The sequence below is a fragment of the Dendrobates tinctorius genome, unplaced genomic scaffold, assembly GCF_039654945.1.
Source record: "Dendrobates tinctorius isolate UK_male_01 unplaced genomic scaffold, ASM3965494v1 ptg000189l, whole genome shotgun sequence".
NCBI lineage: Eukaryota > Metazoa > Chordata > Amphibia > Anura > Dendrobatidae > Dendrobates > Dendrobates tinctorius.
The window spans coordinates 3,851,049-3,875,408 of NW_027361856.1; the positions used below are offsets into that span (position 1 = coordinate 3,851,049).

At 44.6% G+C, this 24,360-nt stretch overlaps 2 protein-coding genes across 2 annotated transcripts in view; one reads left to right on the top strand and one right to left on the bottom strand.

Moving 5' to 3' along the window:
- LOC141055631 (immunoglobulin superfamily member 11-like) overlaps window positions 1–24,360 on the bottom strand; it is a 50,438-nt gene that overhangs the window by 20,031 nt on the left and 6,047 nt on the right. The window lies entirely within an intron of this gene.
- KIAA1586 (KIAA1586 ortholog) lies at window positions 17,721–20,813 on the top strand. The gene is given in 4 exon segments (XM_073552259.1): window positions 17,721–18,297; window positions 18,300–18,376; window positions 18,379–18,494; window positions 20,081–20,813. Coding segments are annotated over 4 exon segments (1,503 nt in total).

Here is a 24,360-nt window from a genome sequence, read left to right on the forward strand (position 1 = left end):
GGGTGCATTATAATACAAAGGCTGACTATGGGGGTGCATTATAATATAGAGGCTGACTTGGGGGTGCATCATAATATAGAATCTGCCTATGGGGGTGCATTATAATGCATAGGCTGCCTATGGGAGTGCATTATAATGCATAGGCTGCCTATGGGGGTGCATTATAATACAGAGGCTGCCTATAGGGGTGCATTATAATATAGAGGCTGTCTATGGGGGTGCATTATAATACATAGGCTGCCTATGGGGGTGCATTATAATACAGAGGCTCTCTATGGGGGTGCATTATAATACAGAGGCTGTTTATGGGGGTGCTTTATAGTACAGAGGCTGCCTATGGGGGTGCTTTATAATATAGAAGCTGCCTATGGGGGTGCATTATAATATATAGGCTCCCTATGGGGGTGCATTATAATACAGAGGCTGCCTTTGGGGGTGCATTACACTGTAGAGGCTGCCTTAACCTTTTCCATAACAAGTATTTTACGACCAGCAAAACCATCCACCCTTGTTCGGAATTCGACACTGGCTGTAGCAGCACGGAACAAGTTAACGCTGGTGATCTAGTGGCGGTGGATGATGAGACTTGGAGGAAGGCCTCATTAAAAACTAGGCCCAATTTAAAGGAGCGGGTCTCCTAGACTCGTAATGCCCATACACTAACAGCATGGGCTGACAAACATTTCCCCCTGGGGGAGTAAAATTGTTAAAAATATTTTATGAGCATCATAGACACTCTTGCCAAAAATTGGACTGCCTGTAGCAGCCCAGAATACATTAACCCTGGTTATCTAGTGGTGGAGAAGGAGGAGACATATAAATTTATATTGGAGAGGTATACACTAGGTCACAAGAGGATGTTTCACAGATAGGCAATAAGAATAAATGGGAAGAATATACGTACATCTCAGTTTTATGACAGTTCCCCCTGGGGGAGTAACATTTGTTTTGATTTCAAATTAGTACCGGGCATCATAAAAACACCCTTGCACAAAAATTGAGTGACTTTTGCATCACTGAATATGTTCACCCTGGTGATGTAGTGTTAGAGAATGAGGAGACATTGATGAAGGCCTCATTAAAAACTAGGGCCAATGTAAAGCGGTGGGTCTCCTAGACTTGTAATGCCCATACACGCAGTGCATGGGCTGACAAACATTTCCCCATGGGGGGTATATTTTTCAAAAATATACCATGGGAATCATAGACACCCTTGCCAAAAATTGGACTGCCTGTAGCAGCACAGAAGATGTTAACCCTGGTGATCTAGTGGCGGAGAATGAGGTGACATAATGATAAATCATACTGAAATCAAACAAATAAATAAAAAATGTGAAACCACCTATGTAAGAAAATAACAAAAGGGAGGGGCGAACACGGCTTCATAGATATGAAGCCAGAATGTGTCCAAGAGATATGTTTGTCCCTAGCAAAAGCTCAGAGACATTGATATAAATTAAAATATAATATAATAGTATTTCAATATTTTTCTATTGTAGACACATACACTAGGTCCTAAGAGGATGGTCCAGAGATAGTAAAACTGGAAAATATAAGAATAAATGGGAAGAATATACGTACATCTCATTTTTATGACAGATCCCCCTGGGGGAGTAACATTTATTTTGGTTTCAAATTAGTAACGGGCATCATCAAAACACCCTTGCACAAAAATTGAGTGACGTTTGCAGCACGGAATACGTTCACCCTGGTGTTCTACTGGTTGTGGATGATGAGGATGAGGATAAGGAGGAGGCTAACACCAAGCAGACCAAATCAGGAAACGGATACCCATGTGTGGTTGTGAAGAGGTGCATGAGAATACACCTCCACAAAAAAGATAATGTATTTGAAGTTATGTTTCGCTGTTTTCATTCGGTAGTGTACAGAAGTCTTGCCCAATTCAGCCCTTGTTCATTTTTATAAAAGTCAGCCTGTCAGCATTGTCAGTTGGCAGGCGGATGCGTTTATCGGCAGGGGTGGGATTCAGCCGGTTCTCCCCGGTTCAATGGAACCGCTTATTAAAAAAGCAGCTGGTTCCCCGAATCGGGGAGATTCAGAGCCGCAATCCGGTACTTTGTTATGCAGCGCGCGTAGAACAACACTACGGAGCAGGGCTCTGCTTCTTAGGCTGCACACCCCGCCGGGCCCTGCGCACTGATACCATACCTGCGGCAGTGCGGCAATTGGGTATCTCCTGATGCTGTTTCACATGTTACAGCAGGCAGCATCACCGGACTCTTGGCACTAGTACTGTGCTCACCACGCTACCCTACGCTACCCAATGTGAGCTGCGCTGGACTGGACATCACCCCGGTGTAACTTGTGCAGCTGGAGCAGGTGCACGTGCGGGGGCTGGGGGTGTCCATCTAGGAACCGATTTACAGAACCCCAAACCCGATACTGCACTAGTGAGCAGGAGGATCTCGTCCATTGTGCAATAGGGTGGAATATGACTGTTATTTCTGCTGTCCTGTTACTAGCAGAAGACCCTGGTGGTCTGCGGTGCCCCCCAGTGTAAAAATTACTGTGAGCCTCAGTGCTTCTGTATAAGGAGAGCTGCACGGTAACAGTTCTAGTTTCCAGGGTCTTGGCTCCAGGCCAGCGCTGAAAGCAATCTCATGTGTCACCATGATGTGATGTATAGAGGGGTATATTCTATATACAGAGCAGTGGGGGGCCATCCAGCCTGGGGGTCAACCGCTGCAAAGCTCATCACCTACCGGGACTGAGACGCTGCCTGTGTACCAGGACTGCACCAACGCCATGTCAGAGCCTGACACCATCCTTGTGTGCCCCAAAATGTGCCCTGAAATGTCCCAAGACTCCCAAGTATGCTCTGGGCCTGTGTGCGTGCCCCAAAATGTACCTAGTATGCCCTCTGTGTGTCCCGATGTGCTGTGCCCTGAATTGTACCACGTATACTCTGTGTGCTGAGCCTGTGCCCCACAATGTACCAAGCTAAGTATACCCTATATGTACTGTGCCCCAGAATGTGTCCTGTAGCAGGAGTGCACAACCCCAGGTCAGAGCTCGACCCCTTGTGTGCCCTGAAATGTACCAAGTATACCCTATGTGTGTCCCGATGTGTGCTGCCTGTGCCCCATAATGTGTCCTGAAATGTACCATCTACACCCTATATGTGCCCCATGTGTCCTGTACCAGGAGTGCACAACGCCAGGTCAGAGCCTGACCCCATGTGTGCCCTGAAATGTGCCAAGTATACCCTATGTGTGTCCCGATGTGTGCTGCCTGTGCCTCATAATGTGTCCTGACACGTACCATGTACACCCTATATGTGCCCCATAATGTGTCCTGTACCAGGAGTGCACAATGCCAGGTCAGAGCCAGATGCCATGTGTGCCCTGTGTGTGCCCTGAAATGTACCAAGCATACCCTATATGTGTCCTGAGATGTACCAAGTATGCCCTATGTGTGCTGTGCCCATTAATGTGTCCTGTACCAGGACTGCACCAAAGCCAGGTCAGAGCCTGACACCATGTGCGCCCTGAAATGTACCATGTATTCCCTATACATGCCCATAATGTGTCCTGTACTAGTACTGCACTAATGCCAGGTCAGAGCCTGGCACCTTGTGCGCCCCAAAATGTGCTATGTATATCCTATATGTGCTGTGCCCCATAATTTGCCATGTATACCCTATATGTGCTCCTTAATGTGTCATGTACCAGAACTGCACCAACCTCAGGTCAGAGCCTGATACCATGTGTGCCCCATTATACAGTAAAGGAGTGTGCCTCATTATGTACAATGTATGCCCCGACAAGTGCTGTGCCTCATTATACAAGATGGGAATGTGCCCCAATAATGTGTCCTGTACCAGGACTGCACCATGTATGCCCCATAATGTGCCCTGACATGTTCTGTGCCCCATTTTACAGGACAGGATTGTGTGCCATAATGTACCATGTGTGTCCTATATGTGTCCTGTATTAGGACTGTTCCAATGCCAGGTCAGAGCCTGACACCATGTGTGCCCCATAATGTGTGCTGACATGTGCGGTGCTCCATAATGTGCTGTGCTCCGACATGTGCTATGCCCCATAATGTGTCCTGCATTTCATAATGTGCCCAATAATGTACCATTTGTGTCCCAAAATGTGTCTTGTTCCAGGACTGCACAAACACCTGGTCAGAGCCTGACGTGCTGTGCCCCATTATATAGTACAGTAGTGTGTCCCATATTTTGGCCCATAACAGATCTGCCAGAGCTCTAGTTACAGTATGTGCTGTGCCCTGTTACACAGTACAGGAGTGTGCCCCATAATGTGTCCTTTGCCTCATACCTTATGATATAGTACAGGACTGCACCAACACCTGGTCTGAGCCTATTCCTTATGGTTTTCCCATACATGCCTGATTATATAACACAGGAGTGTCCCATACTTTGCCCCATAACTGGACTGCACAAACAGCAGGTCAGAGCCTGAAATCTTCCTCATGTCTGCCCCATAATACGCCCTAAATGTGCACTGTGCCTCTTATCTCATTATAATACTACATCAATGCCAGGTCAGACCTCAAAATATGTGCTGTGCCCCATAATCTGCTCTGTGCCTCATTCTGTAGCACAGGATACTTCCCTATACTGTGCCCCATAATAGGAGCCAGGTCAGACCCTGAAATGTGTCCTGTGCCTCATTATGTAGGACGCCCGATTATGTGCCCTGTGCCTCCTCCTGTACAGTCTGAGTTTGACTTATGTTTTGTCCTGGGCCTCGCATCTTATTACAGATATTACACTATAGATGTTAGCTGCAGTCCTATGTAACACCCCAGATAACAGGGCTGTGCCTCATTTTCACCTGACAGTGGCGCATAGGTTGTACATGACAGTGGCGCAGAGGTTATACCTGACAGTGGCGCAGAGGTTGTACATGACAGTGGCGCAGAGGTTGTACATGACAGTGGCGCAGAGGTTATACCTGACAGTGGCGCAGAGGTTGTACATGACAGTGGCGCAGAGGTTATACCTGACAGTGGCGCAGAGGTTGTACATGACAGTGGCACAGAGGTTGTACCTGATAGTGGCGCAGAGGTTGTACATGACAGTGGCGCAGAGGTTGTACATGACAGTGGCGCAGAGGTTGTACCTGATAGTGGCGTAGAGGTTGTACATGACAGTGGCGCAGAGGTTGTACCTGATAGTGGCGCAGAGGTTGTACATGACAGTGGTGCAGAGGTTGTACTTGACAGTGGCGCAGAGGTTATACCTGACAGTGGCGCAGAGGTTATACCTGAACCTTTACTTCCTGACCCACTGTCATGTACAGCTGTTGCAGAGCAGGGCACAAGCAGTTCTACTTTGACCCCTTCACCCCCAAGGGTGGTTTGCACGTTCATGACCGGGCCAATTTTTACAATTCTGACCACTGTACCTTTATGAGGTCATAACTCTGGAACGCTTCCATGGATCCCGGTGATTCTGACATTGTTTTCTCGTGACATGCTGTACTTCATGTTAGTGGTAAAATTTCATTCAAATAACTTGCGTTTATTTGTGAAAAAATGGAAATTTGGCAAAAATTTTGAAAATTTCGCAATTTTCCAACTTTGAATTTTTATGCCCTTAAATCACAGAGATACGGCACACAAAAAACTTGATAACTAACATTTCTCACATGTTTACTTTACATCAGCACAATTTTGGAACCAAAATTTTTTTTGTTAGGAAGTTATAAGGGTTAAAAGTTGACCAGCGATTTCTCATTTTTACAACACCATTTTATTTTTAGGACCACATCACATTTGAAGCCACTTTGAGGGGTCTATAGGATAGAAAATACCCAAAAGTGACACCATTCTAAAAACTGCACCCCTTAATGTGCTCAAAACCACATTCAAGAAGTTTATTAACCCTTTAGGTGCGTCACAGGAATTTTTTTGAATATTTAAAAAAAAATGAACATCTAACTTTTTTTCACAAAAAAAATACTTCAGGTTCAATTTTTTTTATTTTACCATGGGTAACAGGAGAAATTGGACGGCAAAAGTTATTGTGCAATTTGTCCTGAGTACGCTGATACCTGATTTGTGGGGGGGAACGACTGTTTCGGCGCATGGCAGAGCTCAGAATGGAAGGAGCGCCATTTGACTTTTTCAATGCAAAATTGGCTGGAATTCAGATCGGACGCCATGTCTCGTTTGGAGAGTCCCTGATGTACCTAAACAGTGGAAACCCCCTACAAGTGACCCCATTTTGGAAACTAGACCCCCCAAGGAACTTATCTAGATATGTGGTGAGAACTTTGAACCCACAAGGGCTTTACAGAAGTTTATAACGTACAGCGGTACAATTAAAAAATCATATTTTTTCCACAAAAATGATCTTTTCACCCCAATTTTTATTTTCCCAAGGGTAACAGGACCCTAAAAGTTATTTTGCAATTTGTCCTGAGTATGCTGATACCCCACATGTGGGGGTAAACCACTATTTGGGCGCATGGCAGAGCTCGGAAGGGAAGCAGCGCCATTTGACGTTTTTGGCTGGAATTGAGATCGGACACCATGTCGCGATTGGAAAACCCCTGATGTACCAAAACAGTGGAAACCCCCCACAAATGACACCATTGTGGAAACTAGACCCCCTAAGGAACTTATCTAGATGTGTGGTGAGAACTTTGAACCCCCAAGGGCTTCACAGAAGTTTATAACATAAAGCCGTACAATTAAAAAATCATATTTTTTCCACAAAAATGATCTTTTCACCCTCAATTCTTATTTTTCCAAGGGTAACAGCACCCTAAAAGTTATTGTGCAATTTGTCCTGAGTATGCTGATACCCCACATGTGGGGGTAAACCACTATTTGGGCGCATGGCAGAGCTCGGAAGGGAAGCAGCGCCATTTGACGTTTTTGGCTGGAATTGAGATCGGACACCATGTCGCGATTGGAAAACCCCTGATGTACCTAAACAGTGGAAACCCCCCACAAATGACACCATTTTGGAAACTAGACCCCCTAAGGAACTTATCTAGATGTGTGGTGAGAACTTTGAACCCCCAAGGGCTTCACAGAAGTTTATAATATAAAGCCGTACAATTAAAAAATCATATTTTTTCCACAAAAATGATCTTTTCACCCTCAATTCTTATTTTTTCAAGGGTAACAGCACCCTAAAAGTTATTGTGCAATTTGTCCTGAGTACGCTGATACCCCACATGTGGGGGTAAACCACTATTTGGGCGCATGGCAGAGCTTGGAAGGGAAGCAGCGCCATTTGACGTTTTTGGCTGGAATTGAGATCGGACACCATGTCGCGATTGGAAAACCCCTGATGTACCAAAACAGTGGAAACCCCCCACAAATGACACTATTTTGTAAACTAGACCCCCCAAGGAACTTATCTAGATGTGTGGTGAGCACTTTGAACCCCCCAGTGCTTCACAGAAGTTTATAACGCCCAGGCGTGAAAATAAAAAATTCGTATTTCTTCCACAAACATGATCTTTTAGTCACCATTTTTTTTATTTTCCCAAGGGTAAAAGGAGAAATTAGACCCCAAAAGTTGTTGTCCAATTTGTCCTGAGTATGCTGATACCCCATATGTGGGAGAAAACTACTGTATGGGCACACGTCGGGGCTCGGAAGGGAAGTAGTGACGTTTTGGAATGCAGACATTGATGGAATGGTCTGCGGGTGTCATGTTGCCTTTGGAGAGCCCCTAATGTACCTAAACAGTGGAAACCCCCCACAAATGACCCCATTTTGAAAACTAGACCCCCTAAGGAACTTATCTAGATGTGAGGTGAGCACTTTGAACCCCCAAGGGCTTCACAGAAGTTTATAATGCCAGGGCATGAAAATAAAAAAATCGTATTTTTTCCACAAACATGATCAATTAGTCCCCAATTTTTTTATTTTCCCAAGGGTAACAGGAGAAATTGAACCCCAAAAGTTGTTGTCCAATTTGTCCTGAGTAAGCTGACACCCCATATGTGGGAGAAAACTACTGTATGGACACACGTCAGGGCTCAGAAGGGAAGTAGTGACGCTTTGGAATGCAGACTAGAGTTGAGCGAAACGGGTCGAAAAATTTCAAAAGTCGCCGACTTTTGGCAAAGTCGGGTTTCATGAAACGAAACCCGACCCTAGGATGAGGTCGGCCATGAGGTCGGCAACTTACGCGCCAAAGTCGCGTTTCAAAAGTTTGTTTTGCGCTCTTTTTCAGCCAATCAGGATCCACGGACACTGTGGGCAACGTGATGACATAGGCAGGGGTCACCACCATCTTTCAGAAGGGCATGCAAGTGATTGGCTTGCTTTGGTGGGCGTCACAGGGGTTATAAAAGGGCATGCACGCCGACCGCCATCTTACTTCTGCCGATCTTAGCATAGGGAGAGGTTGCTGATTCTGTAGGGAGAGCGTTAGGCAGGGAAGAAGAAAAAATTACTGCTTCTGCTGCTAGCGATTTTGCCTGTACAACACACCAGTCACTGTGTGTGCAGTGCAAGGGGAGGCTATATTGTGGTGGATCAGCGGTGTTGGTTGTTAGGCTGCCTTCTAAGGCTTCCTGACAGCTGCATTGCTGTTTCCCCACTGCTCTGCAAACTGCTTTTTTAAAAGCAATCCCAATTTTTTTTTTTGTCCTGCTGAGGTACTGAGCGTGCATTTATTCACACCATACAGCGGTGTACGCTCCTCACACAGTACCGTGTAACGGCTGTTATCACAGCCACAGTGAAGCTATCTGTGTGTCACTGTGGAATGATAAGTGGAGGACTTGTTCCGTTCTTACAGACCTACACTCTAGGGAGATTCCTATTCTGCCCAATTCTACAATTCACTTTTTTCACACCTGTGCCATCGAGCCTGTGACATAGCGCTCTGATATTCAGTGGGCCTCACACAATCCAAAAGTGTCCAGTGTCCACAAGTGTCTGCAGAAATTCAAAATCTAACTTATCCTGTAGTCACTTTTTTCACACCTGTGCCATCGAGCCTGTGACATAGCGCTCTGATATTCAGTGGGCCTCACACAATCCAAAAGTGTCCAGTGTCCACAAGTGTCTGCAGAAATTCAAAATCACCCTTATCCTGTAGTCACTTTTTTCACACCTGTGCCATCGAGCCTGTGACATAGCGCTCTGATATTCAGTGGGCCTCACACAATCCAAAAGTGTCCAGTGTCCACAAGTGTCTGCAGAAATTCAAAATCTCCCTTATCCTGTAGTCACTTTTTTCACACCTGTGCCATCGAGCCTGTGACATAGCGCTCTGATATTCAGTGGGCCTCACACAATCCAAAAGTGTCCAGTGTCCACAAGTGTCTGCAGAAATTCAAAATCTCCCTTATCCTGTAGTCACTTTTTTCACACCTGCTGCATCGAGCCTGTGACATAGCGCTCTGATATTCAGTGGGCCTCACACAATCCAAGTGTCCAGTGTCCACAAGTGTCTGCAGAAATTCAAAATCTCCCTTATCCTGTAGTCACTTTTTTCACACCTGTGCCATCGAGCCTGTGACATAGCGCTCTGATATTCAGTGGGCCTCACACAATCCAAGTGTCCAGTGTCCACAAGTGTCTGCAGAAAATCTAAATCTCCCCTGTCCTATAGACACCTTGTACCTTGTTTTACATTACTATATAGTTTGTTGGATTTTGTCTACATTTCTACCAAAAATGAGGAAGGCTGGTGGAAGAGGCCGTGGAATTGGGTGGGGGTTGGCAGCTGGTAATGATGGTGTTGGTGGTGGATCTGATGGTAGTGGCAAAAGCAAAATAGGACCGAATGCAGGAGGTGTTGAGCCTGCGTCATCGTCTGGCTCCATAAGGCTTCGAAGGCTTAGTTTTCTAGGAGTTGGCAAACCTCTTTTAACGCCAGAGCATCAGGAAAAAGTTTTGTCTTACATTGCTGACTCAGCCTCCAGAGCTCTATCGCCTCCTCTTCTGAAGTTGTAAAAAGTAAAAGCACTGAGTCGTCATTGGAGGCTCATGTTCATGAACCACACCTTTCCTTGTGTCCTTCACCACAACCAAGATTGAAGGATGACGCAGGCCATACTACTGATTACTCCATGGAGCTGTTTTCACATACCATGCCTGGATTATCAAGTGAAATGGTGAATTACCCAGGCCAAGATGAATCTGACATGGAGTGCACTGATGCACAGCCGCTGATAGATGATTCTGCTGGTACATTCACTCAGAGCACTACATTGTCCTCGCAGTGTACAGAGCCAGATTCTGACCCTGATGAGACTCAGGTGCCCCTTCCCATATACAGTTCCATCTTACACGGTGACAAAGAGGAAGCTGCAGATGAAAGTGCAGGTTCGGCCCACCCGCCATCAGACACACCACCGTACTATCAAGGGCCCTGTGCCAGTGCCGTCGCCAACAAGTGGGCCCCCCCCTGCTTGCTCAGGATCACAGCACTTGCAAGGTTGAAATACTGTGCAGTGAGATGGAAGATGGTGATGACGAGGAGTCCAGACTAGTACAGGGATTCCCTAGCGAGGAGACTTATTTGATTGTTTTCAATGTTGGGACAGCAATTTTTGGGGAGCACTATACTCTGGAGAATGATAGATGGGGCCCACCATACACTGGAACATTCCAAAGGTGGACATCAGACACTGGAGCAGCATTTACAGGGCCCATTATACACTAGAGCATTAGAAATGGGGCCCATTATGTTTGGAGCATTATTTGGGCCCATAAGACAGTGGAGCTTCATCCATGGGGACCAACATATACTGTAGCATTATGTGGAGCTCATCATATACTGTTTCAAACATTATATGGGACCAATGATTCTGTATGGAGAAATAGATGGGCCTCGTCATGAGATGTAAAAAGTGAAGTATTTTTCATTGTACTATACTGCTATTTCTCTGCCGTATCGGAGCATGATGAGTTGTGGTATGTGTTAAAGGGGCGCTCTTTCGCCCAGGGCACATGAAAACCTGGAGCCAGCCCTACCCCCCCACAACTTTAGCCAAATAACCCCCATTTTTCAGTGCGTAAGGCTGGTTTCACATTCGCGTTAAAACGACGCTGCGCACTGCGTCGTTAAGCCCCGCCCCGATCCGGCTCCCTGCCCGCCCCATCCGGGATCACCGCCTACTTTCGCATTTGCACGCATGCGATCGGCGCACCCTATCTTTAGCATAGGGTGCGCAGATCATGCGCTGCCAGTGTGAAAGTAGCGTGCTGCACACTTTTGCTGGTGCGCCGTGCGCGCCGAAATGCAGCATGTTGCACTTGCACGGGGCTTAATGACGCAGTGCGCAGCGTCGTTTTAACGCGAATGTGAAACCAGCCTAACTTGTATTATGAAGTTAATTAAGGTTGACCAGCTTAAGTAAGAAGAACTGATGCTTTTGGCATTCAAATGAGCACTGTAGGTGTGTTTCCTGTCCTCCTCTCACTGCCGACTTTTATTCCCCATTGACTTACATTGGGTTTCGTGTTTCGGGACGACCCCGACTTTTCCCTATAATCGGCCGATCTTGCTCGACCCGACTTTTGGAAAAGTCGGGTTTCACGAAACGAAACTCGACCCTAAAAAAACAAAAGTCGCTCAACTGAAATGCAGACATTGATGGAATGGTCTGCGGGTGTCATGTTGCCTTTGGAGAGCCCCTAATGTACCTAAACAGTGGAAACTCCCCACAAATGACCCCATTTTGAAAACTAGACCCCCTAAGGAACTTATCTAGATGTGAGGTGAGCACTTTGATCCCCCAAGGGCTTCACAGAAGTTTATAATGCCAGGGCATGAAAATAAAAAAATCGTATTTTTTCCACAAACATGATCAATTAGTCCCCAATTTTTTTATTTTCCCAAGGGTAACAGGAGAAATTGAACCCCAAAAGTTGTTGTCCAATTTGTCCTGAGTACGCTGACACCCTATATATGGGAGAAAACTACTGTATGGACACATGTCAGGGCTTGGAAGGGAAGTAGTGCCATTTTGGAATGCAGACTTTCATGGAATGGTCTGCGGGTGTCATGTGCGTTTGGAGAGCCCCTGATGTATCTAAACTATTGAAACTCCCCACAAGTGACCCCATTTTGGACACTAGACCCCCTACGGAACTTATCTAGATGTGTGGTGAGCACTTTGAACCCCCAAGTGCTTCACAGAAGTTTATAACGTTCGGACGTGAAAATAAAAAAATCATTTTTTTCCACAAAAATGATATTTTTGCCCCCAATTTTTTATTTTCCTAAGGGTAACAGGAGAAATTGGACCCCAAAAATTGTTTTGCAATTTGTCCTCAGTAGGCTGATACCCTACATGTGGGGGTAAAACACTGTTTGGGCGCATGGCAGAGCTTGGAAGGGAAGGAGCACCATATTACTTTTTCAACTCAGAATTGGCTGGAATTGAGATCAGACGCAATGTTGCATTTGGAGAGCCCATGATGTGCCCAAACAGTGGAAACCCCCAATTCTAACTCCAACCCGAACCCCAACACACCCCTAACCCTAATCTCAGCCCTAACCCTAACCCTAACCCTAGCCCTAACCCAAGCCCTAACCCTAGCCCTAACCCTAACCCTAATGGAAAAATGGAAATAAATACATTTTGTTAATTTTATTATTTTTCCCTAACTAAGGGGGTGATAACGGGGGGTTTGATTTACTATTTATGGCGGTTTTTATTTTTGGCAGCTGTCGCACGCTGAAAGACGCTTTTTATTGTAAAAATAGTTTTTGCATCACCACGTATTGAGAGCTATAATTTTTCCGTATTTTGACCCACCGAGTCATGTGAGGTCTTATTTTTTGCGGGACGAGTTGACATTTTTATTGGTACCATTTTTGGGCACGTGACATTTTTTGATCGCTTTTTATTCCGATTTTTGGGACGCAGAATGAACAAAAACCAGCGTTTCATGAATTTCTTTTGGGGGAGTGCGTTTACACCGTTCCGCGTTCGGTAAAATTGATAAAGCGGTTTTATTCTTCGGGTCAGTACGGTTACAGCGATACCTCATTTAGGTCTTTTTTTATGTTTTGTCGGTTTTATGCAATGAAAACTATTTTATATAAAAAATAATTATTTTTGCATCGCTTTATTCTGCGAGCTATAACTTTTTATTTTTTCGCTGCTGATGCTGTGTTGTGGCTCGTTTTTTGCGGGACAAGATGATGTTTTCAGCGGTACCATGGATATTTATATGCGTCTTTTTGATCGCGCGTTATTACACTTTTTGTTTGGCGGTATGATAACAAATCATTATTTTTTGCTTCGTTTCTTATTTTTATTTTTTAAGGGGTTCGCTAAAGGGGTTAACTAATGGGACAGTTTTATAGGGCGGGTCGTTACGGACGCGGCGATACCTAATATGTGTACTTTTAGTGTTTTGGGTTTTTTTATTTTCAAAAAATGAATTTATTGGGGAATATTTTTTTTTTTTTTACTAATTTATTTGCCGATTTTTTTTAAAATTATTTTTACACTTTTTTTTAATTTTTTTTTTACTTTATTACATAGTCCCAGGTGGGACATCACTGTCCTGTGACAGATCGCTGATCTGTCACATCACAGATCACTGTGACAGATCAGCAATCTGTCACAGGCATTGAAGAAGACTTCCTCTTGCCTGCGCTTTGCAGGCACTGAGGAAGCCAGCTTCCTGCAGGCCCCCGAAGGCCCCCGTCGCCATCTTGGAGGAAAGGAGCCCCCCGCAGCAGCGCTGCACATTGCGCTGCCGTGGGGGGCTCAGGGAAGCACGGAGGGAGCCCTCTCCCTGCCGATGCTTCCCTTTAACCCCCGGTACACCGCGATCGTGTTTGATCGCGGTGTACAAGGGGTTGGTTAACGTGTCGGGGGCGGTCCGTGACCGCCCCTGACACATTGTGCCGGGTGTCAGCTGTGATAATCAGCTGACACCCGGCCGCGACCAGCGGTGCTCACCACGTGGGCGCCGCTGATCACGGTAGACGTACTATCCCGTCCATGGGCATAGGGGCCCGGGTCCCATGGACGGGATAGTACGTCTCATGTCAGGAAGGGGTTAATATCATGTTGGTCCAAGTGGACTATTTTTTGAATTTGTACCCATGGCTTAAAGTAAAAAATAATAAATTGGGTTGTAATGTGTGCTCTACAGTAGGAAGAACATTAGGAGTGCCAAATTCAAAATCTTGTCACCTTTCTGAGGAAAGAAAGAACTTTTTAGTGAAACCATCTGGTACCCTTAAATACATTCAGCAAGTTTCTCTTCGCAAAAAAATAAGAGAGCATGCAACGTCTAGATCTCACGATAAAGCTGAGAACATTTTTACAGCCTCAAAGGGTCGTACACTAACAAAGGCTTTTGACAGGGTCAATGAAAAAGCATTGGCTTCAACAATGCATGTTTTTAATATTGTGTATAGTCTAGCTTTACGAAATTGGCCTTTGGTAGACATAAAGGCAGAAATTGAACTGAATGAAACAAATGGCGTTGATCTGGGAGTAGGTCTTCATTCAAGGAAAACTGCCATGACAATCATTCAACATTAGAGTTGAGCGATACCGTCCGATACTTCAAAATATCGGATCGGAATGGATCGGCCGATCTTTAAAAAAGTATCGGTATCGCCGATGCCGATACCGGAAGTCCCATTCATGTCTATGAGACTTCCGGTATCGGAATTGGAAAAACCCTTTCCTGCCCTTGTACAGCCTCTCGGGGGTCTGTACGGGCCTTCCGGGGGTCTCTGCCGGCCTGCCGGGGGTCTGTTCCGGCCTGCCGGTGGGCTGTGCGGACTGCCCGGGGTCTGTGCACCCTGTGGGGGTCTGTACCGGCCTGCCGGGGGGCTGTGCCGGCCTGCCGGGGGGCTGTGCTGATGTCCGGGGGTCTGTGCAGGCATCGTCCGATGGGACTACAAGTCCCATCGGACGATGCCTGCTACCATGATAGTGATTGACACATTAGCCAATGATGGGACAGTAGTAGTCCCATCATCCGGCTAATGTGTTAAATGTAAAAAAAAAAAAAAATACTACATACATACATACTACATGCATGCTACATACATACTACATGCTACATACATAGTACATATATACTACATATATACTACATGCATGCTACATACATGCTACATGCTACATACATACTACATATATACTACATGCATGCTACATACATGCTACATGCTACATACATACTACATGCTACATACATACTACATATATGCATCATACATACTACATGCTACATACATACTACATACATACTACATATATACTACATGCATGCTACATACATACTGCATGCATGCTACATACATACTACATGCTACATACATACTACATGCATGCTACATACATACTACATGCTACATACATACCACATATATACTACATACATACTACATACATGCTACATACATACTACATGCATGCTACATACATACTACATGCTACATACATACCACATATATGCTACATACATACCACATATATACTACATACATACTACATGGGAATTTCCCACACAGCTTTTACCATAAAGTAAGACTAGGGATTTTTTTTTTTAAGTGGCGGAGGAATACAGTGCGGAAGGATACCTACCTTCCGTCATTGGATTTCTGCAGCCCGTAGAGAGCGGCAGCATCAGCTGATGCTGCAGTTCTCTACCCAAGATCGTCGTGGGACACACTCGTGGACTGCTTCGGATCATGGGTGAGTATTTTTGTGGTTTGTTATGTTAATATTTATTCCGTAGACGACAATGGCTTCGGGGAACAATGTGACAAGTATTGGTAAGTATGTTACTCTATGTTATATGTACTGTATGTCTATGTATGTATTGTATGAATGTATTGTATGTAGCATGCATGTAGTATGTATGTAGCATGTATGTAGTATGTATGTAGTATATATGTGGTATGTATGTAGCATGTAGTATGTATGTAGCATGCATGTAGTATGTATGTAGTATGTATGTAGCATGTAGCATGTATGTAGCATGCATGTAGTATATATGTGGTATGTATGTAGCATGTAGTATGTATGTAGCATGCATGTAGTATGTATGTAGCATGCATGTAGTATATATGTAGTATGGATGTAGCATGTAGTATGTATGTAGCATGCATGTAGTATGTATGTAGTATATATGTGGTATGTATGTAGCATGTAGTATGTATGTAGCATGCATGTAGTATGTATGTAGTATATATGTGGTATGTATGTAGTATGTATGTAGTATGCATGTAGCATGTAGTATGTATGTAGCATGTATGTAGTATGTATGTAGTATGTATGTAGCATGTATGTAGCATGTAGTATGTATGTAGCATGCATGTAGTATATATGTGGTATGTATGTAGCATGTAGTATGTATGTAGTATGTATGTAGTATGTATGTAGCATGCATGTAGCATGTAGTATGTATGTAGCATGCATGTAGCATGCATGTAGTATATATGTAGTATGTATGTAGCATGTAGTATGTATGTAGCATGCATGTAGTATATATGTAGTATGTATGTAGCATGTAGTATGTATGTAGCATGCATGTAGTATATATGTAGCATGTATGTAGTATGTATGTAGTATGTATGTAGCATGCATGTAGCATGTAGTATGTATGTAGCATGCATGTAGTATGTATGTAGTATGCATGTAGCATGTAGTATGTATGTAGCATGCATGTAGTATGTATGTAGTATGTATGTAGCATGTAGTATGTATGTAGCATGCATGTAGTATATATGTAGTATGTATGTAGCATGTAGTATGTATGTAGCATGCATGTAGTATATATGTAGTATGTATGTAGCATGTAGTATGTATGTAGCATGCATGTAGTATATATGTAGTATGTATGTAGTATGTATGTAGCATGCATGTAGCATGTAGTATGTATGTAGCATGCATGTAGCATGCATGTAGTATATATGTAGTATGTATGTAGCATGTAGTATGTATGTAGCATGCATGTAGTATATATGTAGTATGTATGTAGCATGTAGTATGTATGTAGCATGCATGTAGTATATATGTGGTATGTATGTAGCATGTAGTATGTATGTAGCATGTATGTAGTATGTATGTAGTATGTATGTAGCATGCATGTAGCATGTAGTATGTATGTAGCATGCATGTAGTATGTATGTAGTATGCATGTAGCATGTAGTATGTATGTAGCATGCATGTAGTATGTATGTAGTATGTATGTAGCATGTAGTATGTATGTAGCATGCATGTAGTATGTATGTAGTATGTATGTAGTATTTTTTTTTTTTTATAAACATTTAACACATTAGCCGGATGATGGGACTACTACTGTCCCATCATTGGCTAATGTGTCAATCACTGTCATGGTAGCAGGCATCGCCCAATGGGACATGTAGTCCCATCGGACGATGCCTGCACAGACCCCCGGACATCAGCACAACCCCCCGGCAGGCCGGCACAGCCCCCCGGCAGGCCGGTACAGACCCCACAGGGTGCACAGACCACCGGCAGGCCGGCACAGCCCCCCGGCAGGCCGGTACAGACCCCGGGCAGTCCACACAGCCCCCCGGCAGGCCGGCACAGCCCCCCGGCAGGCCGGCAGAGACCCCCGGAAGGCCCGAAATGACGGCGCATCATGATGCGCACACACCGCGCATCATGATGACGTCATTTCGGCTGTCAATCAACTTTGAACTTCCGATTCCGATGCCCGATATTGAAAAAATATCGGATGTCGGTATCGGAATTCCGATACAGCAAGTATCGGCCGATACTTGCAGTATCGGAATGCTCAACACTATTCAACATATATCCTCAGAAATTAGAAAAGATTTGTTTTCTAAAATTATTAGTTGTAAAGCTAAGTTGTGTCTTATAATTGATGAATCATCCACTGTATCACAGAAGAGTGTTCTGGTTATCTATGTATGTTGTAATCTACCCACTTGTCCAGACCCTGTCAATGTCTTTGTTGATCTGAAGGAGCTTGATTCTACTACCGCTGAGGCCATAACCAATGCTCACTTTTCATGCTTGTGTGAAAAAGGTTTTAACAAAGAGTATTAAATGGAAAATTTGATAGGATTTTGTTCTGATGGAGCTAGTGCCATGCTGGTCTGCAAGTCTGGGGTGGCTGCCAGAGTTCTAAAAGAATATCCAAAAATTGTCTTATGGCACTGTTTAAGCCACAGAGTTCAACTTGCTCTTGATGATGCAATCAGATCCATATCTCAAGTGAATCACTTTAAAATTTTCCTTGAAAAAATATATAATATTTACCATGTATCCAACAAAAATCAGTTAGAACTTCATAAAATAGCAGCAGATCTAGAGTTGGAAATAGTCAAGATTGGTAGAATTCTCGGTGAGTAGCTAGTAGTGCTCATGCTGCAAAAGCTGTGTGGAGAGCGTATCTAGCTCTGTATAAGCACTTTTTAAATGACAACTATTTCTTGGGGCTCAAAAAAAAATGGAAAATTTGTGTTTCTTAAAAGATTTGGCTTTAATGATAGAAATTCTGGAGGAGCTTTCTCTTCTATCTCTTACTTTACAACAACGGGAGCTATCTCTTTTAAGGGCTGACCATCTACTTTGTACAGTCATGGCCAAAAGTTTAGAGAATGACACAAATATTAATTTTTACAAAGTCTACTGCTTCATTTTTTCTAATGGCAATTTGCATATACTCCAGAATGTTATAAAGAGTGATCAGCTTAACAGCAATTACTTGCAAAGTCAATATTTGCCTAGAAAATTAACTTTATCCCACAAAACACATTTCAACATCATTGCAGCCCTGCCTTAAAAGGACCAGCTAACATCATTACAGTGATTGCTCCATTAACACAGGTGTGGGTGTTGATGAGGACAGGGCTGGAGATCAAGATTAAGTAAGAATGACACCACTGGACACTTTAAAAGGAGGCTGGTGCTTGGCATCATTGTTTCTCTTCTGTTAACCATGGTTATCTCTAAAGAAACACGTGCAGTCATCATTGCACTGCACAAAAATGGCCTACAGGGAAGAGTATCACAGCTAGAAAGATTGCACCTCAGTCAACAATCTATCGCATCATCAAGAACTTCAAGGAGAGAGGTTCCCTTGTTGCCAAAAAGGCTCCAGGGCGCCCAAGAAAGCCCAGCAAGCACCAGGACCATCTCTTAAAAGTTTTTCAGCTGCAGGATCTGGCTACCAGCAGTGCAGAGCTTGCTCAGGAATGGCAGCAGGCAGGTGTGAGTGCATCTGCACGCACTGTGAGGCGGAGACTCTTGGAGCAAGGCCTGGTCTCAAGGAGGGCAGCAAAGAAGCCACTTCTCTCCAGAAAAAACATCATGGACAGACTGATATTCTGTAAGTGGTACAGGGAGTGGACTGCTGAGGACTGGGGTAAAGTCATTTTCTCTGATGAATCCCCTTTTCGATTGTTTGGGACATCTGGAAAACGGCTTATTCGGAGAAGACCAGGTGAGCGCTACCACCAGTCTTGTCTCATGCCAACTGTCAAGCATCCTGAAACCATTCATGTGTGGGGTTGCTTCTCAGCCAAGGGAATGGGCTCTCTCTCAGTCTTGCCTAAAAACACAGCCATGAATAAAGAATGGTACCAGAATGTCCTCCAAGAGCAACTTCTCCCAACCGTCCAAGAGCAGTTTGGCGATCAACAATGCCTTTTTCAACATGATGCCATAAAGCAAAGGTGATAACTAAATGGCTCAGGGAACAAAACATAGAGATTTTGGGACCATGGCCTGGAAACTCCCCAGATCTTAATCCCATTGAGAACTTGTGGTCAATCATCAAGAGACGGGTGGACAAACAAAAACCTTCAAATTCAGACAAAATAAAAGCATTGATTTTGCAAGAATGGACTGCTATCAGTCAGGATTTGATCCAGAAGTTGATTGAGATCATGCCAGGAAGAATTGCTGAGGTCCTGAAGAAGAAGGGTCAACACTGCAAATATTGACTTGCTGCATTAACTCATTCTAACTGTCAATATAACCTTTTGTTACTCATAATATGATTGCAATTATATTTCTGTATGTGATAAAAACATCTGCCAAACACACATAAAAACCAGAGGGCAGCAGATCATGTGAAAATATAATATTTGTGTCATTCTCTAAACTTTTGGCCATGACTGTAGATGCATTAGGGCACTTAAAAACTTGAAGGAACGTCCAGGCGACCATGAGACACAGGTTGCTGCAATGATTAATGCAGAGCCATTTAAAGATATTCCGTTTAAAGTGATTGAAAAAAATACTGGGCTTCCACGATCACAATTAATTCAAAGTGTCATTGACAATATGAAAAGTAGGTTGCTTTCCACTGCTAATAAAAGACAGATGGACAGTGCTACACGTGAACAAAATGTAAACCACTACAAATATTTATTGTCCCTCTCCTTGTTATTGGAAACAAGTTCATGGCCATCTGAGATCATACTATCTCCATGGCCCGAAGGAGAAGTCAAGTTACAAAATTTAAGTGACATCCTCAAATTCCCCATCAAAATGAATGATTTTCGTGACTACATAGACAACCGATGTCTTGCAACTAGTAGCCTTCCACCCTCCATTCAAGAAGCAAAGAAAATTATTCGTGGAATTGCAGTCAGTAGCGCTGAAGCTGAAAGAGGATTCAGCATCATGAATAATATTGCTACACATGAAAGAAGCAGCCTTACTATTTCTAATATTTCACACCTTATGACGATCAAAATTCTTGGCAAACCTCTTTCTAACTGGAGTCCAGAAAAATATGTGAAGTCTTGGTTAAGGAAAAATCATCACACTGCCACAGACCGTAGAGAGAAAAAAAAACCCACAACATTACAGTATGATGAAAATTTTGTTGCCATTTGGTCTAAGTTTTAAAGGGAATCTGTCACCCTTTTTTTCGACTATCAGCTGCCGGCACCGCCATCAAGGGCTTATCTACAGCATTCTGTAATGCTGTAGATAAACCCCTGATGTAACCAGAAAGGGAAGAAAAATGAGTTATATTATACTCACCCAGGGGCGGTCCGGATCCGGTTTTGGTCCTATAGGTGTTGCGGTCCGGTCCAGCGCCTCCCATCTTCTAACGGTGACGTCCTCTTCTTTGCTTCCCGTCGCGACTCCTGTGCAGGCGTACTTACTCTGCCCTGTTGAGGGCAGAGCAGAGTCCAGCAGTGCGCAGGCGAAGGGAGAGGTCAACAGTCCCCCTGCTTCCATACATAGCCTGCTTTAAAGGGGTATTCTCATGCTGAACAGCAAAATAAGGCAGCATGCTTTCAGCAATCATGTTGCGGTAAGCATGCTGCCGATCTTCCCCTCCTGGTACTTACCTAGATGTCTTCTGCTCATCTTTGCCTGATCTTCTCCTGGCTGTGTGGGCTGCCGATCGTCATGCTGGATCCGGAGGCCACTACAAGTCATCTCCTTCTTCCCAGCGTCCTCTTCTTATGCCTGATCTCATCGCGGCACTGCCATGCACAGCAGTGTCTTGGTCACAGGAGAGGCATCCTGCCCCCTAGAATGACTGATGAATGGGGCAGGAGTGACGTCATATCTTTGTGAGCGGCCAGGAGACATTCGGCCTCACTGCCCCACGGCATTCATCATTCTTCATGGATCAGTGATCCAGGCAAGATGAAAAGACAGCCGGAAGCATGAGAAGACGTCATGGGGAACCACTAGACTGGACTCCAGGACCCAAGGAGCTGCAGCTGTGACAGGTAAGTATGTCAGTTTTTTTGTGTTCTAGGGTGATAATACTCCTTTAAGGCCAGCCAGAAGAGACACTAGGTGAGCTGCTGAAAAGGCATCCACAGGAATCCTCAGCAATTGGGGTCCTGTATATTTTACCCCCAGGTATGTTCAGCCCTAGATGTTTTGTTCCCTGCATGTTGACCCCAAAAGCTGAGGGTGAAACATCTGGGGTCAAAATGCTAAGGGCGAAACATCAGATGGCGACACATCCAGTGACAAAATGCTGTAGGTGAAACATCCGGGGGCGAACTGCCAGGGGGCAAAAAATCCGGGGGAGAAACATCCGGGGGGCAAACTGCTGGGGGTGAAACATCCGGGGGCAAACTGCTGGGGACGAAATATCCAAATCCCTTATAATACAGAGGCTGACTCTGGGGGTGCATTATAATATACAGGCTGCCTATGGGGAGTGCATTATACTATATTGAGGACTATCTAGTGTATTATGCTATATCAGGGGTCCCCATCCTGTTGCTCAGGAGCCACATGTGGCTCGCTGTCCTATGAATTGTGGCTCGCCAGCTGGTGCATTAGGTCCAGGTCTAGCAAAAAGGTTTGAAGAGCACATCTCAAAATGGTGAATTTTGTGAGTAGCCCTGCACAGAAGAGCAGATCTGGATGCACATACACTGGTCTTAGGGGTTTAGAGATGTTTTAGGTATGGTACACTGGAGGATGGTACTACCTGTTAGAGGAGGTGCTCAAAGCTGGATGTGACAGTATGTTAGGAGTCCTTGATGGGAGAATAATGAATGGGGGCATTGTGGGAACCCCTGGATCTCAGTGTACTGCTTTAGAATGATTTCTGTGGAAAAGCTTTGGTTATCATTATACCTGTAATGAAGGTTTTGGTAGACACTACTTTGAAGGGGGTGGGAGCTGGATATGGCTTGTGCCCCTCTGTCTAAGCTGAATGTGGCTCTCAAGGTCAGAAAGGTTGGAGACCACTGTGCTATATGGATACTATCTAGTGGGCCATCATATAGTGTGGGGATTATAGTGACCGGGCAATCATACAGTGTTGGAGCCATTGAATAATTTGGGGATATAGAGGGGTCAGTATATACAGTATGGGATATATTTTTAAGGAGCTGGAACGTTTTTCCTTTTTTCACTATATTATTTACCACTGTGCATATGGCGGTAATACAATATTGGTCTTTTTATATATAGATTATTTTTGGCAACAGTGCGGTCATCTGCTGAGGTTCTCTGGCTAGGGGCCCACTCAGAAATATCGCCCTCCCTGAACCAAAACCCTAGCTACGCCTCTGCAAAAGGGGTATTGTGGTGCGTCCACATTTTTGCATTCACTGCACAGGCAAGCACTATGGAAGACCCACTTCCTAATAATGGGAACATTGTTTTCATGAGGTCCTCCTGTACGTCTCGTCAAAGGGGTATTGGGGTGCGTCCAAATTTTTGGCAGCGTTTGCATTCACCGCATAGGCAAACAGTATGGGGACCCCCTTCCTAATAATGGGAACATTGTTTTCATGAGGCTCTCCTGTATATCTCATCAAAGGGGTATTGAGGTGTGTCCAAATTTTGGACAGCCCTTGCATTCACTGCATAGGCAATAACAGTATAGGAGACCCACTGTTTAATAATGGGAACAGCAAAGCATAGCTGGCTGATGGATCTCTAAAGCCCCGTTACACACTGCGATATCTCTAGCAATATCGCTGTAAAGTCACCGATTTTGTGACGTTGCAGCGATATTGCTAGCGATATCGCTGCATGTGATACTTACCTCCGACCGGCTCCCCCGCTGGTTATCGCTGATCGCGCGAGAAGCTCCTGGACCATTCGCGTGGAGCCGGGCGGGAGGACGCAGGATCGCCGCGTCTGACAGGTAAGTAGCGATCCCCGTCCCCAGCGATGTCGCTAGTGAGATCTGCCTGTGTGGCAGCTCACTAGCGACCACTTAGCGATGCACCAGCGATCCTGACCGCATCATATCGCTAGTCAGGATCGCTGGTGCACCGCTAGGTGTAACGGTACCCTAAGAATAGTGAGGGCTGACTGCTGGCCCTTTAAGAATAGTAAAGGCCGCCTGATGGCCCTATAGAAATAGGCTTTGTGACTTCCTTCATAAATGAAACAGGATGTGTCTGATGATATGTCACACACCACATGGCTAGCTAAGGTTGTAGAATGTTAAATTGAAATTTCCCAGTGAATGCATTTGTCTTGGTTAAAAACAATGCTAAAGTTCAAAAACGCATCAAAAACGCTACGTGTGAACATAGCCCAAGGTGTGGAGGAGCATTTTTGTTTTTGATTATTTATTTTGCCTTATATACAAGTCATTACCCTGGAAAGGATGTTCCTTAACATATTTCCCAGAAAAATCCATTCTGGTTTTGTTTTTGTTTTATTGTGAATCTGTAAAAGTGGCGTATGAGTCTGACAACATTGTTCACAGCAGTGACCTGGGAGTCAGAAATGCTTCCAGAGGTCTTCCCCATGATGTTCCCATGTCATTTGATCACTGTTCTTCCCATCAACTTCCGCAATTTCTAGTCCCTCTGCAGTCCCAGGGGGAGGGGGGCGCCGGAAAAATGCTAGAGTTTCCCACAGTAAACTTACATTGGGCTCGTTCACGGTCGGACTGGCCCACCGGAGAATTCTCCCGTGCGTCCAGGGACTGACACCTGCTGGCATACTG